At 58.1% G+C, this 21,938-nt stretch overlaps 10 protein-coding genes across 13 annotated transcripts; 3 read left to right on the forward strand and 7 right to left on the reverse strand.

Annotated features, from left to right (window-relative positions):
* Positions 1-322: 322 nt before the first annotated feature.
* On the reverse strand, positions 323-731 carry H310_09865 (hypothetical protein; the record flags this gene model as incomplete). The annotated part of the gene is made up of 2 exons (XM_008876057.1): positions 323-375; positions 431-731. 2 exons carry the CDS (start codon positions 729-731, stop codon positions 323-325), a joined length of 354 nt encoding a protein of 117 aa, XP_008874279.1.
* A 383-nt stretch (positions 732-1,114) lies between these two features.
* On the reverse strand, positions 1,115-2,920 carry H310_09866. Of its 2 annotated transcripts, XM_008876058.1 has the most exons (5): positions 2,714-2,920; positions 2,521-2,666; positions 2,089-2,460; positions 1,984-2,037; positions 1,115-1,919 (listed from the first exon to the last, which is right to left on the reverse strand). In XM_008876058.1, the coding sequence occupies exons 1-5, from the start codon at positions 2,859-2,861 to the stop codon at positions 1,635-1,637; spliced, it is 1,005 nt and encodes a 334-aa protein (XP_008874280.1). In that variant the 5' UTR covers positions 2,862-2,920; the 3' UTR covers positions 1,115-1,634. The 2 variants fall into 2 exon arrangements, with proteins under 2 accessions (XP_008874280.1, XP_008874281.1); XM_008876059.1 differs by having other exon boundaries at positions 1,984-2,460.
* Positions 2,921-3,431: 511 nt separating this feature from the next.
* H310_09867 (hypothetical protein) lies at positions 3,432-4,162 on the reverse strand. The gene is made up of 3 exons (XM_008876060.1): positions 4,096-4,162; positions 3,917-4,047; positions 3,432-3,859 (listed from the first exon to the last, which is right to left on the reverse strand). Exons 1-3 carry the CDS (start codon positions 4,126-4,128, stop codon positions 3,463-3,465), a joined length of 561 nt encoding a protein of 186 aa, XP_008874282.1. The 5' UTR covers positions 4,129-4,162; the 3' UTR covers positions 3,432-3,462.
* Positions 4,163-4,290: 128 nt separating this feature from the next.
* Positions 4,291-8,033, reverse strand: H310_09868. 2 transcript variants are annotated; one of them, XM_008876062.1, is made up of 19 exons: positions 7,833-8,033; positions 7,702-7,786; positions 7,460-7,648; positions 7,351-7,404; positions 7,120-7,299; positions 6,959-7,061; positions 6,772-6,912; positions 6,674-6,723; positions 6,556-6,626; positions 6,252-6,501; positions 6,084-6,201; positions 5,843-6,026; positions 5,643-5,798; positions 5,187-5,585; positions 5,039-5,128; positions 4,839-4,991; positions 4,582-4,794; positions 4,462-4,531; positions 4,291-4,407 (listed from the first exon to the last, which is right to left on the reverse strand). In XM_008876062.1, exons 1-19 carry the CDS (start codon positions 7,911-7,913, stop codon positions 4,316-4,318), a joined length of 2,679 nt encoding a protein of 892 aa, XP_008874284.1. In that variant the 5' UTR covers positions 7,914-8,033; the 3' UTR covers positions 4,291-4,315. The 2 variants fall into 2 exon arrangements, with proteins under 2 accessions (XP_008874284.1, XP_008874283.1); XM_008876061.1 differs by having other exon boundaries at positions 4,291-4,531.
* A 282-nt stretch (positions 8,034-8,315) lies between these two features.
* On the reverse strand, positions 8,316-9,688 carry H310_09869. Of its 2 annotated transcripts, XM_008876063.1 has the most exons (6): positions 9,381-9,688; positions 9,261-9,334; positions 9,107-9,213; positions 8,882-9,052; positions 8,701-8,825; positions 8,316-8,657 (listed from the first exon to the last, which is right to left on the reverse strand). In XM_008876063.1, exons 1-6 carry the CDS (start codon positions 9,677-9,679, stop codon positions 8,480-8,482), a joined length of 954 nt encoding a protein of 317 aa, XP_008874285.1. In that variant the 5' UTR covers positions 9,680-9,688; the 3' UTR covers positions 8,316-8,479. The 2 variants fall into 2 exon arrangements, with proteins under 2 accessions (XP_008874285.1, XP_008874286.1); XM_008876064.1 differs by having other exon boundaries at positions 8,701-9,052.
* Positions 9,689-10,557: 869 nt separating this feature from the next.
* On the forward strand, positions 10,558-12,643 carry H310_09870 (pyruvate kinase). The gene is made up of 8 exons (XM_008876065.1): positions 10,558-10,706; positions 10,750-10,870; positions 10,924-11,108; positions 11,165-11,290; positions 11,354-11,626; positions 11,681-11,887; positions 11,934-12,282; positions 12,343-12,643. The coding sequence occupies exons 1-8, from the start codon at positions 10,599-10,601 to the stop codon at positions 12,501-12,503; spliced, it is 1,530 nt and encodes a 509-aa protein (XP_008874287.1). The 5' UTR covers positions 10,558-10,598; the 3' UTR covers positions 12,504-12,643.
* Positions 12,644-12,699: 56 nt separating this feature from the next.
* Positions 12,700-13,997, forward strand: H310_09871 (hypothetical protein). The gene has a single exon (XM_008876066.1). The coding sequence runs from the start codon at positions 12,758-12,760 to the stop codon at positions 13,964-13,966; it is 1,209 nt and encodes a 402-aa protein (XP_008874288.1). The 5' UTR covers positions 12,700-12,757; the 3' UTR covers positions 13,967-13,997.
* A 220-nt stretch (positions 13,998-14,217) lies between these two features.
* H310_09872 (hypothetical protein) lies at positions 14,218-19,812 on the forward strand. The gene has a single exon (XM_008876067.1). It carries the CDS (start codon positions 14,332-14,334, stop codon positions 18,208-18,210), a length of 3,879 nt encoding a protein of 1,292 aa, XP_008874289.1. The 5' UTR covers positions 14,218-14,331; the 3' UTR covers positions 18,211-19,812.
* Positions 18,087-19,831, reverse strand: H310_09873 (threonine ammonia-lyase, biosynthetic). The gene has a single exon (XM_008876068.1). It carries the CDS (start codon positions 19,793-19,795, stop codon positions 18,245-18,247), a length of 1,551 nt encoding a protein of 516 aa, XP_008874290.1. The 5' UTR covers positions 19,796-19,831; the 3' UTR covers positions 18,087-18,244.
* Positions 19,832-20,171: 340 nt separating this feature from the next.
* H310_09874 (hypothetical protein) lies at positions 20,172-21,847 on the reverse strand. The gene is made up of 2 exons (XM_008876069.1): positions 21,712-21,847; positions 20,172-21,646 (listed from the first exon to the last, which is right to left on the reverse strand). The coding sequence occupies exons 1-2, from the start codon at positions 21,816-21,818 to the stop codon at positions 20,227-20,229; spliced, it is 1,527 nt and encodes a 508-aa protein (XP_008874291.1). The 5' UTR covers positions 21,819-21,847; the 3' UTR covers positions 20,172-20,226.
* Positions 21,848-21,938: the final 91 nt, after the last annotated feature.

Consider the following 21,938-nt stretch of genomic DNA (forward strand, 5'->3'; position numbering starts at 1 on the left):
GTGTTGTTGTACTGGCCGATGAGGTAAGCTGTCGATGCATTGGTTGCATTGGGTGCCGCCGTCGTTGCATTGGTTCGGTTCCAGGTCCCGCCAGAACTGCCGGTCGTGCCATGCAGTCGTTCGGACGCATCCGACGACGGGTTGGTGTGGTTGGTTGCGTTCGTGGAGGCAGTTCTGTTCTCGCGGTATGCGTTCACCGACGTCGAGTTGGGGTGGTCCAAGTGGGAGCTCGGCGTCGTTGCTTGGGGGGTGACGATGGCAGTGCTGTTTTCCGCGTGGCGAGTGGCGTCATTCACCTGCGTTCGATCTTGAGCTGTGTCGTTCACCGCAGTGCTATTGCTGGTGGCGGCATGGATGGCGGTGGTGTTGGCATAGCTGGCAACGGTCGCCGTCACGTTCGAGTGATTCGTGCCAGTCGAGTTGTAAAGACCCAGTTGCGACGCCACGACTGGGGCTGTGTTGGTTCCGTAGGTTGCGTCGAGCTTAGTCACTGGGTCGTTCTGTGCGTTGGAAGGAAAGAGGTGGTCCCAATCGACGAAGGCAGTCGCAGGCGGGATCGCCGTCGTGGCGTCCGCACTTCTGGACGCGGCATACACACCTTGCGTTGCATTCACCGCGTGGACGTAGTACGTCGTTTCGATCGACGCCGTGTCGTTGTGGCTGGCCGTGGCGGTGCTGGACGCCGTCGCCACGATTCCAGCAAGCACCACAACGGCAGTCAACCCTCGCATCGTCAGGCTCTCTGGATCAAACAATAATGGAACCACACACAGCCGCGAGGCAGCTCCTGCGAGCCGGACTCCGGAACTTTCACGAGCCATCCAAGCCCATCCGAAACCGCCCATCCGGATGCGTCAACGCTGCCCCCCTCGTCAACATCTTCTGCACAACCTGCCATCCTCAACACATGAAGCGCTTATAGCAGCGAGTGCAGTGCGCTAGGAAGCACGTGGGTAAAAGAAGCCGCGCGCGACGGCAGCCACGATGGCGCGCGTGGGCGGGCGGCGCGGGTTGAGCCATCGTCCATCCCACGGACGAATTTGCGTCCTTCTGGTGTGAGTGACAGACAGCACAATTGTGGCCAATCCACAGGGGACAAAATCTGAATATATACCCACGTTTAGTCTTGATTGTTTTATGAAGCACGGATGATGGTATGTGTATTATACGCAATCCGGCATCTGACACGGAAGCAAGGCGTATACAAAATGCAAGAGAAAACCTGGGACGGTGGGCTGGCAGAGATACAAGATTCGAGGAATTTGTCGCTGGCCACCTCTGCCCCAACAACGCCAACAAAAACACTCGGCCTGCCGCGCGCCGGCGCGCAACCAGGCGCGCCAAGCGGTCGTGGTTGTATAGCAAGACCCACGTGATGTGGCCAGTGGTCGTGTCACCTTTTACGGCGGTATGCTGAGCCGTTCAAGCAAACAGTCTCTTCAAGTTTGGGTGGTACGTGGTTGGGTTCAACGAATTCGCAGCCAGGTGCGGGGGCGACCCACCCATCGACCGTCATGAGATCCAGGCCATCCCACGAGCAGAAGATCGGCGTCACGGCAGCGACGCGGCGGAGGAGGCATGGTCATGGTCAGATCATGCGTCACATAGTGTAGATCGTGGAGGCTATTTGTAACTTACTCTACAGTCGCACGATTTAGGCGGACGTTCTCTCGCAAGCTGCCGGTCGGTCGGGAGCTCGCTTTTGGCCGCAGTCGGCCACTGGGCGCGATCTTCGTGTCCGACGCCACCTTGAATGCCACCGCTTTGCTCGACACAGCTTTGGCCACCATCGCATCGAACACGTCGGCACCGCCAACGAGATCTCGCACGACGCACAATGCCGCCAGCGCGTCGTCACGTGTCTTTGCGTCTTTCCCCCCGCGAAACGCAACCAACTGCCGGATGAGCACATTCGTCGACTACGCTCGGCCGGCGGACGCGTCAGCGTACTCCGCCATCCGCTCGCACCATGGCTGGTCTTACCTCGTGGTCGGCCAACGTCGCCTGCCGCGCCTTCATTGTTTGCAGGCATAGCACCTACACGGCATGCCAACGTGTGCCACCGATGCCCTCGAGAGTTGGTCGCACCGTGCTGCTGCAACCAGCGACGCACAGCTTGTTGTTTTTGCTACTGGCGACGCTTGCCAAGGCCGCGAGAACGCGGTGGGTTGGCACACACGTCGCCAGTTTCACGAGGGCGCAGTCGGCAGCATCCCGCAAGAACTTTTTCTCGCATGCAGCTCGGTTCAGGATCGATTCCACGACAGGTGCGACGTCCAACGCTGCCAACTCGTCCGGGGCAAACTCAAAGCACTCGGCGAGTGCCGCGAGCGCGTTCTTACTCATGGCCGAGCGAAGGTTGAGTGTGGCGTCCTGAAGTCGGCGCAGCACGTCCTGATCGATGGAGGCCAATGTGGCCTCGGTGTGGTGGACAATAGCTCTTCGGAGCGTCTCGATGGCCTAAGGACAGCAACCCCCACATGTTGGACCGATGGCAACCACGAGAAATCGGGGCTGTACGCCATACTGCACGACCCAGTCGTGGTTTTGAAGTGCTCGACGCATCGCCGCCACTTCATCTGCCACGTTCTCCAGCGGCTGTAGCTCAGATGTGGTGAGAACAACAACGGCCTTGTCATCGCAGCCACGAGCGCTGCCGTCCAGTCCTGGCAGAGGAGGCCCGTCACGAAGTGTTCATCCGAGGCATGCTCACCATCCGCCTCGCTCGTCGTGGAATCTGTGCACGTGTCGGTGCTATCGATGGACTCACTTCGACCGACCGGCCGGGTGCAGTAGTCGCCGACGTCAGGGCTCGATGGGGTCGGCATCAGCGCTTTTAGCGGTCGGACTGTGCTTTGCATGTCAACGTGTATTGGCTCCTCTTGACACGCAGCAATTGTTCCAACCGAATCGTGTCATGGGGAGATATATAAATAGCCAAAGGTCATCATCGAGCCAACGTCCAGGAGCCATGTAGATCAGGTGCGCCGCACTTCTCGTATTTATCGAATTAAGATGGCGGCGGCGTTGGAGGCCGGCTCTGGGCCTAACTACGCAGTTGTTTAGGCGCGGGTTTCGGAAAGTGGATTTGCACGGTTGGACTCCGCTGCTTATGCACGCAATGGATGTCGTCGTCTAGATCGTGCTGGTGGATGCGTTCGACGTCGCGAGCAGCATGGTGCGAATGGTGGCCATTGGTGCATGGCGGCCATGGTTTCACGCACGCAGCCTCCTCGTGAGTTTTGCGCACAACGTTTCCTTTCGCGATGGCAGTGGACGCGCAGACCAGTAATAGTTTGCCACCATTCTTGTCATAGCAAACCACCGATCGTACACACCATAGAACCTACGCGCGCTTTGACGGTGGAATGGTTCGTGCCTGGGACTGTGCACATGATGCCATCCCTTGTCGAACGACTAAAGCCCAAACCGAGTCTAGACAGGATAGCATTGCGATTGTTACTACTTCTTTCCATCGTCGTCGACGTCTTCGTAGTCGACAGGCTTCATCGTCTTCAGCCGTTCGAGCCACGAGAGCGCACCCAAGTTGCCAACTTTGCTTTTCGTGGCTTCCTTGAGCTGGGTCGCGAACGCCGCTTCCGTTAACTGGTCGTCGATGGTGTCGGGAAGGATCCAATTCTTGCTCTGCTCTGTCAATTGGCCCAACACCGCCTCTCGCTTCGCTTCCACGGCGGCTTCGTGTTGCTCGCGCACGATCTTCCTTTCCTGGAAGCGCTTCGCGACGAACTCGGCGTGTTCGGCCTTCTCGGCTTCGACTTCCTTGGCACGGATGGCTTGCAACTGGCGCTTCATTTCCAAGCGCGCCGCCTTGGCCTTCAACACACGTTCACGCTCGGTGCTACGCAAGAGGGAGTTTCAACGATCGATCTATCCGTCGAATACGCGTTTGTCTTACGCTTGATCGCGGGCCAACTTTTCTCGACGGGCGTTTTCCTGCTGCAAGTACAGCTTGCGCAGGTCCGCAACCTCCGCCAAGTACGCGCGGCGCGCCTTGACAAACGAGTACGCGGGCTCGCTGGTGCTAAACTACACAGTCCCTTGGGATCGTTGCAACTTTACACCGGCCGTCCTTACCTGGCGGACGATCGAGCGAGGAACGCGCTGCATGTGGTTTCCGAGTCGGCAAGTTTACTGGTCCCGGAACTGCGTTTCGCATTGGCCAATCAAACGTCATGAAAAATGGACCAATCCCGTCGCATCCGGAAATTAACCGGACGAAACGAGATCCCGACCAGCCAATCAAAACCGCCCGTTCACGAACAGTCGCCATCCAACCTTAGTAGTGCATTACGAGTTAAGCGTTTAGTGTGACAACTTCGCGGCCGCTGCCGCGAATGAGCACGACGGAAGAGAGGTTCTCGGTCAAAGCCTCGACATAATGCATGACTACGTGGAAGAGAGCGTCAATAGAATAGAGAATAAGGGACTGGAACCACGTACAGTCGAGAGGGGGGATGCCAATGAGTCGGGGCAAGTTCATCACGACGAGCGACGCCTGCGCAGATTGCAGCTGCATAGATCGCGCTACATGAGCACCAGCTTGCACGATCGTGTGTGTACCTGCAATTGGCGGTTGAACCGCTGCGCGTGGCGCATGCGAGGGTCCACCGATACGTAACCCTTGGGGAGGGGGGGCTTGCTCTTGCGCGGACTCAACACGGTTGGCGCTTCGTCGTCGTCGCCGTCTTCCACAAACGACCCGATGTCGTTGAGTTCATCTGTCAGTTGGCTGTATTGGGATGGATTTCGCACAGAAAACGACAACGTCGCGACCTAGCGGCGCATGTTTAGGCCGCACCAGCTTGGGCGGCTTGTACCTTCATGCGATCGATCGCATTCTTCTTCGAGTTGAGCTCTTCCCCAGTTCGTTTCGGCGCCATGCTGCAGATCGTCGAGTCGCTCAACTCGACGACGTGAATCTCTGCTTGAATGCGCGCATGGCCCAAAAACGTCTTCAGCCGCGATTCCACCTGCACGCGTCGACATGACTGGACTCGTTTCCACGGCGACGACGCACCTCTGCCGCGTTTTCCTTGGCGGACACGATCGCAAACAGCCGCAGCTTGCATTTGCGCCACACGCGGTGCAGGCGCAGCAAGTATGGAACCTATCACGCGGCGATTCATTTCGGTCCGTGCCATCCACGACGAATGGTGTTCGCGTACCAGCAGCAACAACCCGCCGTCGTGCAATACCCACCACACGTCCATGTACCCATTCTTCTTGGCGTCGTTGAACGGCAATGTCTCCATGTTCTTGAGCACCATGACCGACTTCTTGCAGTTGATCATGTCATGGAGCATATCGACATACGGCGCCGCGTCTCCCGACTCCCACGTGTTGGGCCACCCCACCATGACCGTGTTGGTTCGCAGGCATCCCATCCCAGACGCCTCAGCGACCATGGCCATGGTCTCGAGGGGGTCTTTACAAGCATAGACATGCCCAAACGCCGAGAGGCGCGCCGTGGCGAGGTGCTGGCGAAGAACGACCGTTGCCGCTTGGCACTCGTCGTACGATTTGTCGTCGTTTCGTGGAACGAGCCCCACGACTTCGACCAGTCCCTGCGATAAAACGATCTCTGAGCTGCGGTGTACACAACGGCACAACGGGATGCTTACATGGCCTTCTTTGAGCTGGCTCGCAAAATGCAAGATCTGCGGTGAGAGAGGCAGCCCAGTCGAGTCCATTTTGCAAAACACGAGGACTTGGGGGCGCCAATTCTTGGTGTGTTCCTCTTCCGTGGTCGTGTGGAGCATCTTGAGCAACGTGCATGCCTACGCGACGGTTCATTCGCGCCGGTGACGTTGGATGTATGTACCAGCTCCAGCTGCATGCCGCGCACCGAATTGCCCCAGTCTTGTTCGACGCCCAAGTACTTGACGTAGATTCGCAGCGCGATGCAAATAGCAATCGCGCCAACCGCTCGGAGCCACGAGAAAAACATCATGAGCCCAAAGCACCACATCGCCCCGACCAGCGCCGTGGTCCAGTGAAAGTATCGCCTGCACACCAACGACAGTGACGTGCCCATCATCATAGCCACCGCAGCCCACGCGTACCATTGCGGGCGAAAGCCAGGAGTGTGCGCGGCCGATGCGGCAAAACACGCCAGGTTGAGAGTCAAGCACTGCATCAGGCTCACCATGGTCAAGAACGGCGACAGGTAGTCCAGGTTGCCTGTCGACGAGCCAAGTAAGCCCAACACCATCGCGACAAAGACATCATACCTGCAAAACACGGGATGCACGTGAGGCACATGCACAGCACAATTGCAAGGCGAGGTTCTTGGCCTTCCTTGACCGCAAATGGCCGGAGGAATGGAATGATGTTGTCGTTTGCCATGGCTGCCAACATCCGTGGCTGGTTCGCCAGGCTTTGCAGGGCGCCACCGATCGCGCTAAACAAGATCCCGACATTGACGAGCTGCTTATGCGGCAGCGCCAGCGTCGACATGATCAGTTTGTCCGACTGGAGCGTCTACACAGCAAAGCCCCATTGAGTTGTGCCTGGATGCATCGACATGACGCGCACCTCGTGCGACATGATGGAGCCGTAGCAGAAGACCACGGCAAAGTTGATGGCCAACACTGTCAACATTGCAGCTAACGAGTCGCACTCAGCCAGGAAAGGATGCATGAGAGTGAAGCACCTATCGTGCCGAGGGGGATCGACCGCGCCGGATTTTCCAACGTGCTGGCCCTGCCGACGCAAGCACTCCCTTATTACGACTGGGTTCGGCGGACGTACCGCATGGCGCCGCTCATGTAGCCCGTCGTGCCAGGGTAAACGAGGGAAACCAGCATCGACATGGACGGCATGACGCCGGTCTTGGGATCGATCGAGTAGTTTGTGTGGACATTGTCGAACCAGACAACGTCGCTTGGAAGCCTAATGGCGTCTTTGTCAGACTGGAACGCCCCCGTGCAGGACGTACGGGGTCCGTGTTGCATGAACGAGGAGTCCCACGACGGCCGCCGCGATCGAACTCAGCACCACCGTCAGGCACGCGGTGCCGACCATGGTGATGTACTTGAGCCCTGGTCCGACGATTTACACGCGCCCATGGAGCCCATGATCGAATTGAGGTGTGCGTACCGACAGCCGAGAGGGCGCTCAGCACAACGAGCAGCGCGACCGCCAAGACGCGCGAGTCGTTGACGAGCCACTCGGACGTGTCCACGATGTTTTTGAAAATCTCGGTCGCCCCCAGCACGCTAAAGGCGAGGCTGCACGTCGACCCTGCAAAGGCAAGTAGCCCCACCGCCGACCCCGTTTCTACAGCCACTTGCTCGTCACGCCAAATGGACAGCACGTCGTCGTCCTTACCCACGCCGAGGGTGTGCGACAGCAAGAAATACACCCCGCCGGCAGCGATTTTACCTGCGGCGAATGACGACACAACCGAGTGAGAAGGAAGAGGGGCGAGGCGGCGCACCGTTCGTCACGAGCGCGCAAATCGACAGCGTGGTCAAGTACGCCACGGATTGGCACAGCACGAACAAGATGCACGTGAGGAAGACGCCGCCTTGAGACGTCACCCACGGCATACGCAGGAAGAGAGTGACGCCCAGGATCGACTGCAAGCACGGAAAGTAGACGCCGCCGAGGGTGCCGAGTCGAGGCGCTAGGGGGACAACGATCGATCGAACGAGTCGCGGGATGCACGACCAGGCGTACTCTGGAGGGGTTGCTTGTCGCTGGACGCATCGTCGCCGGTGGCCTTGGCGATTGTGACGGCGTACGACTCGCGCGAGATCTCGTCCTATATCCCGATGAGAGTGGTCCGCAGCGCGTGCATGATGGCGTACAAACAGGCCGTCGTCGCCCCCTCCGCCCGCGTGGACGACTTCTGCGGGGCGGCGCCCTTGGGACAGGTCTGCTTGAGCCATTTTGTTTCGCAAAATGCCGAGGCGCAACGGCCATCGCGATCTCTCGAGATCTTGGCCGACGCAATTTCCATGTGCATCGCGATCGGCCGAAACAGCTTTGTAACGACACCGGGCCAAAATGATGGGGGGGTTTCAAGCGAGGCTTTCCGAACGCGTGGTACGCGTGTACTCCGCCGAGAGGACGGGGTCGGTCGGTCGCCCTTTCGACAAAGGACGTGGGGGCAAAGTCCACAACGTGCATGCATCCCCAAGAGTACACTTCGACATTCGCTTGCCCACCCCAACGATCAACTTGGGGCTCTCGATGGCAGCATGGCTCGTGTGCGGAAATGAAACGTCCCTTCTTTTCTTGCATGCCAATCGCCCGTTCCGACTAGCACACGACGGCGCCTCAGACAGATATTCCGACCTCGACCGCACCCAAAAACTCTAGCAACTCGTGTGGCTGGCTGTCTCGTTCGATCAAATGCTTTGTTAGGTAGCTACAGCTCCAGGTAAAGCCCGCGCGATGGCGTCGAGATGGACCCACGATGTTGCCGGTGGTCGAGCTGTCGACGGCGAGTCGATCAGTCCGTCCGGACCAGCACGCGCGATTGGTTGTACGGGAGAACCAAGTGCTTGATGAAGTTTTTCACTTCGATGCACCGAATGTCGTCGTCGAGCACGTCCGTATCGATGCCAAGCCGCCACGCAATGTCCTTGCGATCTGGGTGCGCGTGCAATTCCTCGAGCTCGGCAACGTACCTACATGATACGTTTGGAATGCCGTGGCGAGAAAGCAACCCACCGGTCGGCGGCGGCCATGTCCAGGAACAGGCCATAGTTGACCAGTCGCTGGCGGCGAGCGTTCGTCAGCCTCGCCATTTCGTGCAGGTTGTACTCGGGGTGATACTGCAAGCCCCAGAACTCGCCCTACCTCATGCTGTTGATGTACACCCAGACGTCGTGTTGTTATAACCAGTGCGGACCTTCAAGTGCCGGACAGCAACTGCTTGCGTCAGGGAAAACGCATTGCGACCGAGCTTGATGGCTCCGGGGGGCAAGTGCGTGATCTCGTCGTAGTGGCTCGTGAATGCATCAAAGACTCTCGTCTTCCCTTCGTACAGCGGATGACCACGGCCTTCCGGAGTGAGCTCAATCTACGAATCTCCTGGCCATTCAACACCATCGCGCTGTCTGCATGGAGTTCCAACCTTTCGAGCCAAGCCCATTTCTCGACCATTGGGATTCTTGGCCACTTTGCCTCCTGCGGCAAACACCGCGACCTGCGACGCCCAGCAGCTTCCGAATTGAGGAATGCCTGCGACAGAGTTGAGCTCGTTGCCGGTAGAGAACGTCTAGAGGTACCAAAGGCATAGCATTGGCGTGCTAGCTCCAGATGCCGCTCAACATGCGGATCGTTGGCTTGGTGCACAGTCAACCTGGAGACCTTGTGACGACACACATCGTCGACATGAACGACCGTACCTGCACCCCGTCCACGCCACTCCGTCGAATTGACTCAAGTCAGGCAGCGTGACCGGTCCGTCGGTGGGGTAAATTACGTGATGGGTCGTTGGAACATGTCCAGCGCACGCGGTCAGCATCGTCGCGTAGAGTTCGGATGCAACGATCGCGCCATTATCCACCAGCTCCTGCCGGCCTTCTTCGTTGTACCCCTCCACGATCAAGAAGCGAAGGGGTCTCTGTGCTGTCGACATGTGGCGGCGGAACGACGACGACGCCGCGCGGGTCCCGCCGCGGCGCATGCAACCGACGGCCATCATTGTAACGACTGAGGCGACAGGATCCTTCTTCAAGCACCGAAAGCTATCCAATCAGAACGTGCGAATTCATAACAAACCATTTTGATTCACTGAAAGTTAGCGAATCAAACGTCTCCATTTCCCACAAGATTCGTACACACTAGTAATACTATTTGATCCTAGAAATACTAAGAAGTATTATTAGTACTACTGTTTGATTCGAAACAAACGATTTTAATTCGCTAAAATCGAGCAAATCAAACGCCTCTATTTCCTACGACGAGCTAGTAGTACTATCTGAACACTCGGGTACTGACTGAATCACGTCGTTGTAGTACTACTAAATGAACTGAGGTGTACAGTACTTCTACGTAGTACTAGATTCGGTTGAAGAACGTTCGCCGACACAATTGGTTCTTCAAACTCGAGAGTTACCCATGTCCCCACGTCGCAGAGCGTGTTCATGGGGATATTTCCCCGATTAATAGACAGAACATATTCTTGTGTTATGGAGTATTGGGAAAATTCCAGTTTGAATATATTTCTTGTGGTACAGGGCAGTGTTGGATGTTGTCACACAACGCCGTGACGTCAAGCCTTGCTCCACACGACGCTGCATCTTGATCAACAGCACTTGGTCGCCATTCATCTGGGCGATGGGTGCACGACGCGGTAACGAGCGTGAACGCGAGCGCGGTCCCGATCTGTCCCTCTTCATCCGAAAGACATGGGATGCTCGAGAACTTGTCGTCGAAATAATGTCGGGGATTGCGCAAAGGGCACAGTGGCATTGCATTCGAAGTAAAGAGTATACATTCCTTCAGTGGTTGGAAATCGAAGTTTATCGAAGTTGGTCGAAGTTCCGAATCAAATCCATCGATGGATCCACACGATTTCCACGGCGATCGGGCGTTTGGTTGGTTCACTGTTGAATTCGACCATGCTCCGCCATGTCCAGCGCGCCGTGCGCGGTCCAGCCTTTTCCAAGCGCTCGATCACGAGCCACGGTTTCAAGAATGCCGATGGCCACTCCTTCTCCATGGCCAAGGCAAGCCGTCGAACCAAGCACCTCATTGACCTTTCATCGGTAGATTGTCGGCACGATCGGACCTGTCTCCGAGGACGCCCACACGACGCAACTCCTTGTAAACGCTGGGTTGAAGATTGCCCGCATTAACTTTTCCCACGCCACGTACGAAGAAGCCGAACTCCGTCCGTGACACGCCGCCCAAGTGTTGCCAGCGCTGACGAATCGCAATGTGTAGGCACGGTGAACCTCCGTGCGGCTCGTGGCGTGCACGGCGCCCACGGCAGTGAATTCAACCTCCGCTCCGTCCTCTTGGACACGCAAGGGCCTGAAATCCGAGGCGGTAGCTTCGCCGATGGCAACAAAGTTACGCTGACCAAGGGCGACCAGATCACGCTCACCACGGACGAGCGCTTCAAAAAGGTGCGTGCATTGTCAACCACACCAACGTGTACACCGTGTGAGCATCGCTCGTGCAGAGCAGCACCAAGGAACTGCTGTACGTCACGTACGCCAAGTTGGCCGAGACCGTGTCGCCAGGCAGCACCGTCTTGCTCGACGACGGTTTGATCTCGCTCACGGTCGAGTCCATCGAGAACGGCCAGGTAACATCCTTGCATCGGATCCTTGCTCGATCGATGACGGCACGTTTGACTTGTGGTGGTCAGGTCCATTGCCGCGTTGAAAACACCGAAACGTTGGGCAACCGCAAGGGCGTGAACCTTCCTGGCCTCGTGGTCGACTTGCCCGCGTTGACGGACAAGGACAAGGCGGATGTTGAGTTCGGCATCAAGCACGACATGGACTTTGTCGCGGTTTCGTTTGTCCGATCCGCCGCCGACATCCACGCCGTCCAGGAATTTGTAAAAGCCACGATGATCAAGTACTGGCCTGCCGACCACCCGTCGCCCAAGCTCATTGCGAAGATCGAAAACCATCAAGTGAGCACTCTCGCGACTTTGATGACTGTTGAAGCGGAGCTCACAATCTCGTAGGGCGTGTCCAACTTTGATGAGATCTTGGATGTGGCAGATGGCATCATGGTGGCTCGCGGCGACTTGGGCGTTGAAATCCCACTCGCTGAAGTGTTCACGTGCCAGAAGATGATGGTGTCCAAGGCCAACGCCGTCGGTAAGCCCGTCATTGTCGCGACGCAAATGCTCGACAGCATGATCCGAAACCCTCGCCCAACTCGCTCGGAGGTATGCTCCGTGGCTCTTGTGTGATTCGTTGACGTGCACATCGCAGATTTTGGACGTCGGAAACGCCGTGTTGGACGGTGCCGACTGCGTCATGCTGAGTGGGGAAGTGGCCCAAGGCAAATACCCCGTCGAGTCGGTGTCAACGATGCTTGCAATTATCAAGGAGGGTGAAAATTTCATGTCCCGCTTCCCAATTTCTCCGCCCGTCGTGACGGGCCGCGACTCACTCGCCTCAGCCGCTGTCAACGTCGCCTACGAACTCAAGGCCAAACTTATTGTGGCGCTCACTAAGGACGGCACCCTCGCTCGCGACGTCGCCAAGTACAAGCCCAGCGTTCCTGTCATGAGCTATACACCAAGCCGGAAGGTTGGGCGCCAACTGCAATTGCACCGCGGTATGTAGACTGACGTGAATGTTTGAGTGCGACCTTATTCTTGGCGGGTGGGCACTACAGGTCTCTACCCTGTCGTTTCTGAATCCATGACACTGGAGGAAGCGCTCGAAGATGCCGTCAAGATGGGCTGGACCAAGAAGGGCGACAAGGTCGTCGTGCTCTCCAACGATGACGAAGAGACCCCTCAGCAATTCATCATGCGGATAGAGACAGTGGCTTAGAGGGGGGTGCCGGCGATTGCGGTGGCCACTTGTAACCTATCTGGCATGGGCCATCCCATGCTCGACATCGAAATAAAAATTGACAGTTACAGTATGGGTCCAGCTACTACTAGTAATACTATGCAGTGAAGTAGTGCCAATGTTCGTTGTCATATTTTCGGCGTAATACATACCACGTAGTAGTACTAATGTGGAGCACAGCACGAGAATTTCGACGCTGGACTTCAAGTCGGCGAAGCGGCAGTGAAAGCACGATGAACATCGTAGTGGCGTCGGCTGAGCTGCTTCCACAGATCGTCCAGTTTCAAGAGGGCGTGTACTTCGAAGTCCACACACTCATCCCTCGCATGTACGCCAACAACTTTGATCTGTTTCCGTTCCAGGTGTCGTACGTTGGCTGCCACGCCGTTCCATCTGACGGGAAATTCGATCGCGTTCTGTCTGCGTTTGACTCCATCTTTTCGCCCTTCTATGGACAGTATGGCGTCGTCGGTGTGGATCGACTTCTCAAGTGTGCTCCAAAGCTCAGTTGTATTGTCTTGGCCCATGCAGCGCGTTCGGGGCGGATGGATCTGCTCCGCCAGTATCCTCAAGTGAACCGTGATCTCTTCCAGCGAGTCAGCCTCGTGGAGCAGGCAGCTCGCTTCGGGCATCTTACGGCTGTGGATTATTTGCTTGGCAACGGTCACCCACCGTGCGTTCTCGACGTTCCTGCAGCGCATGGTCACTTCGCTATCGTCCAGCGACTGCATCACACAACGAGGGCATTTTGCACCCCAAATGCCATGGACATGGCGGCGAAGAACGGACATCTGAACATAGTGGAATTCCTACACACGTATCGAACCGAGGGATGCACGGTGGCAGCGCTGGACGACGCCGCGAAAGCAGGACACGTGGCCATTGTGCGGTTTCTACTCGTGAATCGCACAGAAGGTGGGAGCGCATATCTCCCTGACGACGTGGCTGCCGCAGGACACCTAGGCGTTCTACATATGCTTCATGATGCTGGCATGCGGTGCACGTCCGATGCAATGGACCGCGCGGCCGGCCACGGACATTTCGACCTCGTGGTATGCCTCCACGAACTCGACGGGTGTTCGTCACGTGCCATGGACTTGGCTGCTGAGAACGGCTTCATGAACGTCGTGGAGTTCCTGCACAACACTCGACATGAAGGGTGCACAACTTACGCCATGGACCGCGCCGCCAAGAATGGATTCCTGGACGTTGTTCGATTCCTCCACACGAGCCGTGACGAAGGTTGCACGACCAATGCCGTCGACTGGGCTGCGCGCAACAACCAAGTCGAAGTCGTTCTCTTCTTGTGCACGCATCGACACGAAGGATTCACGCACCGCGCCGTCGTGGACGCTCAAACCATGGGTCATGCCGCCGTGACGTCGATCTTGATGCAGCACAGTCACTTGAACACAACCACAACGATGAGTTGTTCCTTCTAACACGAATCCAGCGTGTACTTTCACGTCTGCCTTTCATGTTTCGTCGCAACACAGCGTTCTCTGACAACGCCGTGCACCATGACGACTCTTTTGTTGGTAGTGTTGACAGGTGCGCCACGTTGCTTCCCATGCGACTTCGCTCCCGTGCAGCGCACACCGCAACGAGAGATTTTTCTAGTTTTGATGAATTTAGAAATATCAAAATATCAAGACATCCTAGTTGAGCTAAAGCCCAGAGAAACTATTTTGCCCAGAAATCGAAATCGCCCAAGGGACGTGCGATAGTCGCCGAGAGACATGGGATCAGACGAAGTGCGGCGTTGAAGGGGGTGCGAAGCGATGTGCGCGGAGTTGCTCACTTTCTCATGTGCCAACCGCCGGCCGTCGTGGATCGCGCGCCGTGGCTCAGTCGCGTCTTGCTGCTGTGGCTCGACCCGCTCTTTCGCCTTGGCGCGACGCGACGTCTCATGGACAACGATGTTTGGCAGCTGGAGGCCAATGACACAGCGGAAAAGCTCAGCCGTCGCTTCCTAAGCCAGTGGATCGACGAGCAAGCGCGGCGACGACGTCCAAGCTTGCTCCGAGCCATTTGCCGCACCTTTGCTTGTGAAATTGGATGTGTCGCCGCCATGTCGGTCGGGTACTCCCTTCTCGTACAATTCCAGCCGCATTTGATTCAATCGCTCTTGCTCTTCATGACGACCGCAGTCGAGGAGTCGTCGGCGGCCCACGGGTACTGGCTGGCTGTGCTCCTGGCGGGGGTGTCGCTACTGTCGGTGACCATTCTGGACTCGTCCTTCTTCGTCACTGCCAAGCTTGCAACGAACGTCAAATCTGTCGTGATGGATTTGGTCCTGTCGAAGTCGCTGCGACTGCCCAGCGATGCTGCTGCGGGTCCTGGCGGTGCACCACCAGGCGGTGGCGATGTGATCACGATGCTCGCGGTGGATTCCACCCGTATTTTCGTGGGTTTTGTCGCGTTGCCATGGCTCGTCGTTCCTGTCGTGGCTCTTCCGCTCCTGTACACGTTCATTGGGCTCGCCATGGGGTGGCAAGCGGGTGTGGCTGGATTTGTGACGCTCTTGGCGGTCATGACAGTCGGATATTTCTGTGCGCATGCTGCAGGCCACCTGCGGCACGACCTGATGGCAGTGCAAGCTGCCCGCGTCAAGCTTACGAACGAGATCATCTCTGGCATCCGTGTGGTCAAAATGCACGGCTGGGAAACGTGCCTCCAAGCCCGTGTCTCGCACATCCGCGACGCGGAACTCCAACTCCAACACAAGTACCAGTTTGGAAGCGAACTCAACGCAATTGGGCTGCTCGTGGCGCCGACGCTGTCCCTCATTGCGTGTGTCGTCGTGCATGTTGTTGGGCTTGGTCACGACCTCACTCCGACGGTGGCGTTCACCGCCATGGCATCTGTCAACATTGCGCGGCTGCCCTGCAACTTGTTTGCGTTTGCCGTCATGCGGGTCACGGAGGCATGGACATCGGCCGACCGCATTGCCACGTTCCTTGCGGCTCCAACGGAAGCGGCATCGACCGATGGCGAGGCCGCGGGCTTTCGGACGGAGAGCCCTCGTACGGGCGCTGCTTGCGACGGCAATGCCTGTGACACTCCAAGAACTGTGGTTGCCATTCAAGATGGATCATTTGCGTTACGCCGGCCATACCAAGACCTGCCTTCGTCGCCAACCTCGCCCTTGCCTACGTTTCCTTCGCCGACCTCACTGTGCGACGTGCATCTGACGATTCCACGCCACCAACTGACAATGCTTGTGGGTCCCGTCGGCAGCGGCAAGTCCAGCGTCCTCAAGGCGATCCTTGGCGAATTCCACCTTGTCCGTGGACACATGCATGTCTCGTCCACTCGACTAGCGTATGCGAGCCAAGACGCGTGGCTCCAGCATGCCACCATTTGCAGCAATATAACATTTCAACCTGACGACGACGACTTGGACCAAGCAGCGTCATCAATGCACTACCACAACGTCCTGTCGGCGTGCCAGTTGGGGCCAGACCTGGCTGCGCTACCTCAAGGCGATCGCACGGTGGTGGGTGGTCGTGGGGTGAACCTCAGTGGCGGCCAAAAGGCCCGAGTGAACCTAGCTCGTGCCCTGTACCATCGAGAAGCCGACTTGATCCTTCTCGACGACCCGTTGAGTGCGCTGGACGTCCATGTCGCCCAAGAAGTGTTCGACCAAGGCATTCGTGGTCTACTTGCTAACAAGTCGGTCGTGATGGTGCTCAGCAGCCACTACCACCTCCTGCAGTCCGCGGATCATATTGTGGTGATGGACCAAGGCCGCGTCGTCCGCCAAGGGTCGTTTGCAGCACTGCAGAACAGCCTGGCAGAGCTGAGCTCTGGTCGAGACTGCGTGAGCTCGACTCCACCTACCGACCCAGCGCCACGTTTGCCGTCCAAATCTGTCGACCAGGTGCCGGGAAACTCGATGGAAAAGCGCAAATTCCCGTCGGTACAAGCGCTGCCCTGCAACAAACGACACCCGAGCGACACGACCCGCTTGCTCCATCGCGAGTCGCCGCAAGTTGCCTGGGATACCTACCTCGCCTACTTCAACGCGAGTGGATGGCATGGCTCGATCGTGGTGGCGTTTGTTGGCGGCATGTACGTGATGTCTCAAGGTTTGGTGGTCGCAGCCGATGCCATCTTGGGCGACGTGACCTCGCCGTCAACGCTCTGGCTGTATGTAGCCGTCGCCATCGCGGGGGTTGCCTTGCTGTTTTCGAGAGGACTGGTCGCGCTGCTCGTGAACCTTGCGAGTGCCAAGACTCTGCACAGTCAACTCCTCGCAGCGGTCGTGGCCGCGCCCATCCCATCGTTCTTTGACGTGACGCCGGTGGGCACAATTCTCCATCGCTTCTCCAGCGACCTCAACGACGTCGACAGCCGCATGCCGACGTCCGCCGTGTACTGGTTGCAATGCCAATTCCAAGTTGCCGCTGTCGTTGTTGTGTGTGGGGCCACGTTGCCGTGGACGCTGCTCTTCTGCGTGCCACTGGCCATGGCACTGGGCCGCATATACACGTGCTTCAGCCACACGTCGCCGGCGCTGTCGCGCCTAGCTGCCGCGCATCGAGGTCCGTTTCTAGCCCTTGTGACAGAAGCCATCCAAGGTCTCGCGACCATCCGAGCATTTGGTCAAATGCAGCTCGTCGAATTACGTGGTCGGCAAGCGCTGGACAAAGCACAGAGCTACTTGTTGGTGCAATTCCTCGCGTCGCGGTGGCTCCAAATGCGCATGGACTGGCTGTCGGGCGGGATGGTCACCATCGTTGCCTTCACGTGCGTGTGGTCTCGAGGGCTGATCAGTGCCAGCGCCGCCGGCCTCGCCTTGACGTACGTGACCCAGTTGTCAGGATTCCTCTCGCGAGCAGTGATGGGCCAGGCCGAAGTAGCGGAGCACATGACGTCAGTGGAGCGCATGGTCGAGTACATTTCCCTCGACGGGGAGGGCCAGCACCGCATACACCGAAACACGGCTCAGGACATTCTGGACGCCTGGCCACAGCACGGCGCGATCACGTTTGCAAACTACTCGATGCGGTACCGCGACGGGCTCCCGCTGTCGTTGAACGGCGTCAGCTTTAGCGTTCGGGGTGGGGAAAAGGTCGGGATATGCGGGCGCACGGGGGGCGGCAAGAGTTCGCTCGTCGCGGCGCTGTTTCGTACGGTGGACGCGGCGACCGGCAGCATCTTGATGGACGGCGTCGACATTGCCGCGGTGCCGTTGGCGACGCTGCGCTCGAAACTCACGATCATTCCTCAGGACCCTGTCCTCTTTAGCGGGTCGCTGCGATTCAATTTGGACCCGACCGAGTCGATGACGGACGCCGACTTGTGGCGGGTCGTGCGCGACGCGCACTTGGCCGACGTTGTCCACAGCCTCGACTTTGACGTGGCGGAAAACGGAAGCAACTTGTCTGTGGGCCAGAGGCAGTTGGTGTGCATCGCGCGCGCGTTGCTGCGCAAGTCCAAGGTGGTGGTGCTGGACGAAGCAACGGCCAACATCGACGTCGACACGGACCGGCGGATCCAAGACACGCTCCGGGGGACGTTTGCCACGGACGTGACCAAGCTCGTGATTGCCCACCGCCTCGACACGATCCTCGACAGCGATCGCATCCTCGTGCTCCACGACGGGTCCGTCGCCGCCTTTGACACGCCGCACGCCCTTGTCGCGATGGACCGCGGCGTGTTTGCGTCGCTCAAACTCTGACACAAACTACTCGAGGAATAGAGGTTGAAAACGATTACAGTGTTTCATGGCGCGAGTCCAAAAACAGCTTGTACACTGGATTGTCTTGCTCGTCGAACCAGTCGTAGCCGACGCCGTCGAGGAACTCGTCGAACGCGTCGTCGTCTGCCGGCGCAACTTGCATCCCGACAAGGACCCGGCCGTAGTCGGCGCCGTGGTTGCGGTAGTGGAATAAACTAATGTTCCAGTTGTGGTCGCCCATGCTGTCGAGAAAGTAGGCGAGGGCCCCCGGGCGTTCGGGAAAGACAAATCGGTACAGCTTCTCGCGGACCGACGTGGCCGAGCGCGGCGCGGGGCCGCCAACCATGTGTCGCACGTGCTCCTTGGCGAGCTCATTGTCGGTCAAGTCGATGGTGGCAAACGAGGCGGCGTTGAGTGTGTCCACAAGGCCATGCACTTCGCTGCGGCTTGTGGTTTGCAACCCCACGAAAATGTGCGCTCTCGTCGCGTCGCTGTACCTGTAGTTGAACTCGGTAATCGCGCGGTGCTCGAGAAAGTCGTGGCAAAACCGCTTGAGGCTCCCGGGCACTTCTGGAATGGTCACGGCCAAGATCGCCTCGCGGGCTTCCCCGAGTTCGGCACGTTCCGACACGTGCCGCAGTCTGTCAAAGTTCATGTTGGCCCCACTCGCAATCGCCACGAGCTTCTTCCCGGTCGCGCCTTCTCGCGCGACCCACGCTTTGAGCCCTGCCAGCGACAGCGCACCAGCCGCTTCCAGGATGCTGCGGGTCGCCTCGAACACGTCCTTGATGGCGGCGCACATCGCGTCCGTGTCGACCAAGATGACTTCGTCGAGCAGGTGGCGACACAACCGGAACGTTTCTTCCCCCACTTGCTTGACCGCCACGCCATCCGCAAATAAACCCACTGTCGGCAACTCAATGCGCATTCCCGCGGCGATCGAGTCATGCATCGTCGCGGCGTCCACGGGCTCGACACCGATCACTTTTACATGTGGCCGTAGGCGTTTGACATATGCCGCAACGCCCGCCGCCAGTCCACCACCGCCAATGGGCACGAAGACCGCGTCCAGGTCGTGGCGCTGTCGGAGCAGCTCCATCCCAATCGTGCCTTGCCCCGCGATCACGTCCGGGTCGTCGTACGGATGCACAAACGTGCCGCCTGTGGTCGCCACGATCGACATCGAATGGGCGTATGCATCCGAGTAGGAGTCTCCGTGCAAGACGACAATGCCTCCGTTGCGCTCGACGGCGCTGATTTTGATCTGGGGTGTCGTGACAGGCATCACGATGGTCGCAACACACCCCAATTTCTTCGCGGCAAGGGCAACTCCCTGTGCATGGTTCCCCGCCGACGCAGCAACAACTCCCTTCGCGCGCTGTTCCTCCGTCAGCTGCACCATGCAGTTGTACGCGCCACGCAACTTGAAACTGAACACGGGCTGTGTGTCTTCTCGTTTCAGCAGGACGGTGTTACCCGTCCGCGCCGACAGACTCGGCATGGCATCCAGGGACGTCTCGACGGCAACGTCGTATACACGGGCCGTCAAGATGCGCTCCAGGTAGTTGTCGACGGAACCTGCCATGTTGATGCAGCGACGACGATCGAATGGTGGCGCGAAACGTCACGAGATGCGTTATCCGGAAAAAACGAATTATCCGGCACGTTTGCGCAGCCGTGGCATTTTCGTGTGGCTTGGTCGATGGACGATGGTGCGCCACGGCATGGTGGCATGTTTGGGACCAAGGTGTCGAGTAGGAGGGCAGGCGGAACGGAGTGCCGTGGCCACGAAGCGATGGCGCGTGTTCCAGTCGCCAAAACGACGCGACATGCCGCCACTGGGTAAATTGGCGCAGACATAAGGACGTATCTCTCCGATCCAGGTTACCATGCCCGAGCGGAAGCATGTACCAGCGCGGCGACTGTAATGAATGCTTACATGCTGGTCCACAGTGGCACGACGACGTCCAAAGACATGATCACTGGTTCGTTCTATTTTCTGACGCCTCGACAGATCTACACGCTGCAGTCAATGCGATCGTTGGCGCCCGTCGCGACGAGAAAGTCCCTCCACACGACTGGAAACAAGTTAACGCAGTCGTGCTGGACTGCTTTCTTGGCGTCGTCGCTGTTTCCACAGCTCGCTAGCCGCACCCTTGCAACGTACGTGACGAACTCCACGCCTAGCGCACAGTACTTGGCCGTGCTGTCGTCCGTGAGCTGGAGGAAGCGTTGGATGGCTTTGAACCGCTTCTCGATGCTCCGATGCGAGTCGCGTAAAGCCTCGTCGATTGGCGCGTGCTTCTTTCCGAGCACGGCTGTCAAAAACGCCTTGGCCTTTTCCCGGATCGCACGCAAGCTGACATACCACGCCGTTTTGTACTTTTGCAGCCCGATGACGTTGCCGCGCCCGTTCACGTACAAGTTGACGTTGCCTTCGGTTTGGTACCCCGACTTGATGGCGGTGAGGACATTTTTGAACTCGAGGCCAGTGTACGGCACAACGTCGAACGCGACGGTGCGGATGCCGCACGCTCTCGACAGTGCAAACCCTAGCAACGGATTCACGCAGATTTCTGCACCTGGCAGCGTCTGCATGGTCGGGAACGAATACCCAAACAGAACGGGCGTTTCGTGTGCAACGTCAAGAAGCTCCACGTGCTGGTGGTCAGGGCAAAGCAGCTCAAACGATGCCGTGAGGCGCGTCTGCCAGAGGAATTCGCAAAAGAGGAATCGCTTGGCAGGTTCGAGCGCGTCCAGCATCCGCATCAATCCATACGCAACAGCTTTGGCGCCGGCAAACGGGTTCTGTCCGGGGGCGGTCACCCCCACAAGACATGCGGGCTCGATGTCGCGGGCGCTCTGAATCGCCAAGTGCACGTTCTTGGACCCCACCAGGTATACGTACGATCCGTTGTCGAGTTTGAGGACGGCCAGATGCGCGGCTTCGCCGTTTTCCTTCGTGGTGGTAATCACAGATTGCGTTTCGGACGCTGGCTCGGTGAAGTACTTGGACAGAGCGTCGCTCGTAATAGATGTTGTGTCGTTGTCGGTCGACAGCAGCTCGCCGTCGTCTTCGTGGCCGGTGAACTTTGGATACGCGCGAATCATGGGAAAGTACAACGCGCGGCCGTCGGCCACTTTCCACTGGGCAATGTAGTTCCCTCGAGGGAGGAACTTCCGCGCGTACTCACTTGAGTTGTAGATGGCGTCGTCCGGGCGGCCGCGGGAGTGCACGCGGATGTCGATGCCGGCAATGTTGGGCAGAAAGTCGAGCGTCGGTCGAACGCTGGCCATCGTGTCCTTGGCCGATTTGGCCTTTTCAAAGTGTTCTTGCCAGATCGACGAATCCCGAGCGACCATGTCTTCAAACGACAGCGGCGTTCCGTTCGGGTTGCCATGGGTCTGCAGCATGAACGCTCGTATTTGCTCCAACCTGGACGGCAACTTCTCCGTCAACCATCACAGTTACGAAGGAGAGCATCATGGAGTGAGGTGTACCCATTGAGGTAGTGCACATGGTGCTCTGAAGGGGCGTTCGACATGACCACCTCGATCAGTCCCATGACCTGTGGGGTCAGCGTCGAGTGCGGCGGCGCGAACGGCATGGGGCACCACGTTCAAATATGCGCTCGCCCTCCAGTGGCAAACACGTTTAACACTTTAACGCAAGCACCAGCACTCACCAGGGAATGTCCGAGTGATGGTCGTGGCGTGTGCATGCACGA

Source organism: Aphanomyces invadans (assembly GCF_000520115.1).
Source record: "Aphanomyces invadans strain NJM9701 unplaced genomic scaffold supercont1.23, whole genome shotgun sequence".
In the NCBI taxonomy this organism is placed as follows: Eukaryota; Oomycota; class Saprolegniomycetes; order Saprolegniales; family Verrucalvaceae; genus Aphanomyces; species Aphanomyces invadans.

Bases quoted from the DNA above. Each gene is read 5' to 3' on its own strand.
- H310_09867 (XM_008876060.1), bottom strand. From the start codon at position 4,128: ATGCAGCGCGTTCCTCGCTCGATCGTCCGCCAG. The intron at 4,048-4,095 runs GTAAGGACGGCC...GGGACTGTGTAG, and splicing joins CTCGCTCGATCGTCCGCCAG to TTTAGCACCAGCGAGCCCGC. The intron at 3,860-3,916 runs GTAAGACAAACG...CCTCTTGCGTAG, and splicing joins AAGTTGGCCCGCGATCAAGC to CACCGAGCGTGAACGTGTGT.
- H310_09874 (XM_008876069.1), bottom strand. From the start codon at position 21,818: ATGCCGTTCGCGCCGCCGCACTCGACGCTGACCCCACAGGTCATGGGA. The intron at 21,647-21,711 runs GTACACCTCACT...GTTGCCGTCCAG, and splicing joins CATGTGCACTACCTCAATGG to GTTGGAGCAAATACGAGCGT.
- H310_09873 (XM_008876068.1), bottom strand. From the start codon at position 19,795: ATGGCAGGTTCCGTCGACAACTACCTGGAGCGCATCTTGACGGCCCGT.
- H310_09872 (XM_008876067.1), top strand. From the start codon at position 14,332: ATGTGCCAACCGCCGGCCGTCGTGGATCGCGCGCCGTGGCTCAGTCGC.
- H310_09871 (XM_008876066.1), top strand. From the start codon at position 12,758: ATGAACATCGTAGTGGCGTCGGCTGAGCTGCTTCCACAGATCGTCCAG.
- H310_09866 (XM_008876058.1), bottom strand. From the start codon at position 2,861: ATGCAAAGCACAGTCCGACCGCTAAAAGCGCTGATGCCGACCCCATCG. The intron at 2,667-2,713 runs GTGAGCATGCCT...CTCCTCTGCCAG, and splicing joins CACGACGAGCGAGGCGGATG to GACTGGACGGCAGCGCTCGT. The intron at 2,461-2,520 runs GTACAGCCCCGA...TGCTGTCCTTAG, and splicing joins ACTGGGTCGTGCAGTATGGC to GCCATCGAGACGCTCCGAAG.
- H310_09870 (XM_008876065.1), top strand. From the start codon at position 10,599: ATGCTCCGCCATGTCCAGCGCGCCGTGCGCGGTCCAGCCTTTTCCAAG. The intron at 10,871-10,923 runs GTCCGTGACACG...CGCAATGTGTAG, and splicing joins GTACGAAGAAGCCGAACTCC to GCACGGTGAACCTCCGTGCG. The intron at 11,627-11,680 runs GTGAGCACTCTC...ACAATCTCGTAG, and splicing joins CGAAGATCGAAAACCATCAA to GGCGTGTCCAACTTTGATGA.
- H310_09869 (XM_008876063.1), bottom strand. From the start codon at position 9,679: ATGATGGCCGTCGGTTGCATGCGCCGCGGCGGGACCCGCGCGGCGTCG. The intron at 9,214-9,260 runs GTACCTCTAGAC...ACTCTGTCGCAG, and splicing joins ACGCCAATGCTATGCCTTTG to GCATTCCTCAATTCGGAAGC. The intron at 8,826-8,881 runs GTCCGCACTGGT...AGCATGAGGTAG, and splicing joins TTGCTGTCCGGCACTTGAAG to GGCGAGTTCTGGGGCTTGCA.
- H310_09868 (XM_008876061.1), bottom strand. From the start codon at position 7,913: ATGGCTCAAGCAGACCTGTCCCAAGGGCGCCGCCCCGCAGAAGTCGTC. The intron at 7,062-7,119 runs GTACGCACACCT...TCGTCGGACCAG, and splicing joins GAGCGCCCTCTCGGCTGTCG to GGCTCAAGTACATCACCATG. The intron at 6,627-6,673 runs GTGCTTCACTCT...GCGACTCGTTAG, and splicing joins GATCCCCCTCGGCACGATAG to CTGCAATGTTGACAGTGTTG.